The sequence below is a fragment of the Manihot esculenta genome, chromosome 3 (assembly GCF_001659605.2).
Source record: "Manihot esculenta cultivar AM560-2 chromosome 3, M.esculenta_v8, whole genome shotgun sequence".
Taxonomy (NCBI): Eukaryota; Viridiplantae; Streptophyta; class Magnoliopsida; order Malpighiales; family Euphorbiaceae; genus Manihot; species Manihot esculenta.
Window position 1 is genome coordinate 23,563,884 of NC_035163.2, and position 2,359 is coordinate 23,566,242.

At 39.8% G+C, this 2,359-nt stretch overlaps 1 protein-coding gene across 1 annotated transcript; it reads left to right on the forward strand.

Annotated features, from left to right (window-relative positions):
- Positions 1–459: 459 nt before the first annotated feature.
- LOC110612419 (expansin-A12) lies at positions 460–1,645 on the forward strand. Its single transcript, XM_021753201.2, has 3 exons — positions 460–621; positions 722–1,031; positions 1,118–1,645. The coding sequence occupies exons 1-3, from the start codon at positions 492–494 to the stop codon at positions 1,428–1,430; spliced, it is 753 nt and encodes a 250-aa protein (XP_021608893.1). The 5' UTR covers positions 460–491; the 3' UTR covers positions 1,431–1,645.
- Positions 1,646–2,359: the final 714 nt, after the last annotated feature.

Consider the following 2,359-nt stretch of genomic DNA (forward strand, 5'->3'; position numbering starts at 1 on the left):
CACTTGCCAAAATTAAATAGAAATGATAAAAAAGAGCTAAAAAGGTCAAATATTCCAAAAATAAAATAAAATAAAAGAACGTTACGTAGATGCATGTCATAGAGATAACAGAATCAGCTACGAACACCGACAGGCGACTAAAAAGAAGATAAGCAAACTAAGCATCACATGCACTTGTTGATTCATTGTCCTAACTTTGCCTCTCTCACCACAACCCGTACATTATTTCTCGTACTTTACATGATCCCCATCATCAACTGCAGCAAGAAAAAGGAAAAAACGCGTTATCATCTTATCAAAATTTGAAAAAAACTTTCAACATTCGACAAATTCTGATAATTCCATTAAATGGGTTAGGGTTAGATCCAGAGTTTGCGTAATAAAATCACCGACAACCGCGTACCAGTGTTGTATAAAAATGGAGGCACTTGCTTCTAGGATTTGTGTGTTCGAGGTTGATATCATTCATTGCTTTGTAAGAAAAATTCTAAATGGGGCCTATCAAAACTTTGTGTTTTCTCATTTTAGGTTTGTTTTTGGAGGGCATTAATGGTCAACTTAACGGTTGGATTCATGCTCATGCCACTTTCTATGGTGCCAATCAAAATCCCAGCACTCTTGGTAATTAAACCCACAATTATTTTTCATCTTCTTTTTATAAAATTATCTTTTTTTTTCCCTCTGTGATAAAATCGCTGGAGAATGTGTTGACTATGATCAGGAGGAGCTTGTGGATATGATAATACGTTCCATGCTGGATTTGGAGTGCACACAGCAGCAGTCAGCGGTGCACTTTTTAGAAACGGAGAAGCTTGTGGGGCTTGCTACCAAGTCATGTGCGACTTCAAGGCTGACCCTAAGTGGTGTTTCCGACGAGCTGTTGTGACGGTAACCACCACAAATTTCTGCCCAGCAAACAATAATGGAGGATGGTGTGATCCTCCTCGCCACCACTTCGATATGTCCATGCCTGCTTTTCTTCGCATCGCTAGACAAGGCAATGAAGGCATTGTTCCAGTAATCTACAGAAGGTAACAGAAAGTCGCTAGAGAAATTGACGTTTCTATTGAATTTTTTTATATATGTTTGTTAAAATTGATTATTATGAATATTGAAGGGTGGCATGCAAGAGAAGGGGAGGTGTTCATTTCACATTAAGAGGACAATCGAATTTCAATTTGATAATGATATCCAACGTTGGAGGAAGTGGTGATATTAAGGCTGCATGGGTTAGAGGATCTAGGACAAGAACATGGGTGCCAATGAACAGAAACTGGGGTGCAAATTGGCAAAGCAGTGTTGACCTTAGAAGCCAAACGCTGTCGTTTAAACTCACTTTGGTTGATGGAAAAACACTTGCGTTCTTCAATGTTGTCCCTTCAACATGGAGTATTGGACAGACATATTCTTCACGAAATCAGTTCTCTTAGAAGAATACACTTCCTTGCATGTCCTACAACAGCCATTTTAATTTGTACTGTTCTAGGACATATATAGTTAACGTTAACTAAAGAAATTTGCATTCAGTTAATGATTATTTAAAAAAAAAAGTATATAAATATGCATATAACTCCAAAAAAAGAGGAGTTTACTTATGTATTTTCTTTGTATTTTGTTCGGATGTTATCAATAAAGGAAATAATGTTGCACCAAAGAGTAGTTCTTTTACTTTTTTATTTTTTTTTTTACTTCTATTTTCCAGCCAAGACGCAAGTGCCTCTTTTGACTACTAATCCTTCAATTGCAAAAGGATGCTTCTCGCCTTCTATGTATGAACTATCTTATGACCTCTGAGTTCACCTCATCCCCGTCTAGGGTCAGGCCCATGAAAATAGCCCATTACTTAGAGATCCTCAAGCCACTCACGCCAACTGGATCCAGTCCATTAAACCTCACGACCGTGTTTATCTGGCTCTCTCCACCAGGCCGACCTCGTCTTCTCTACACCTTGGGCCGATCCCATTTAGGCCCTGCTTTGTCCCTACTCTCCGGTCCAGCCCAGAACCCGAAAGAGGATCCATCCATCCATCTTGCAGACCCGCCTACCCGCGCCCTGAGAGAATCAGAGACCGTTACGCATGGGGCAGAGATTTGATTCCTTCGTACGTCCGTATCAGCGTGGCAGGGACATGTGGTCTACTAATACTCATTCTATTGGTACGTCACTAGCAGACAAAAGGAAACCTATAAAAGGAGAAATACTCTCTTCTAGGTTTAAGCTTTTTCTAAGTTTTACAGAGCCCATTGTAAAAACCCTATTTTCTGGATCTCAGATAATCAATTGGCGCCGTCTGTGGGGAAACGAAGGAGATCTTTTCATCACCGGAGTTCCACTCTTAACAAAACCCACTGAGATCTA

Coding starts and splice junctions, on each gene's coding strand:
- LOC110612419 (XM_021753201.2), top strand. CDS start 492: ATGGGGCCTATCAAAACTTTGTGTTTTCTCATTTTAGGTTTGTTTTTG. Junction 622..721: donor TCAAAATCCCAGCACTCTTG/GTAATTAAACCC, acceptor GACTATGATCAG/GAGGAGCTTGTGGATATGAT. Junction 1,032..1,117: donor GTTCCAGTAATCTACAGAAG/GTAACAGAAAGT, acceptor TGAATATTGAAG/GGTGGCATGCAAGAGAAGGG.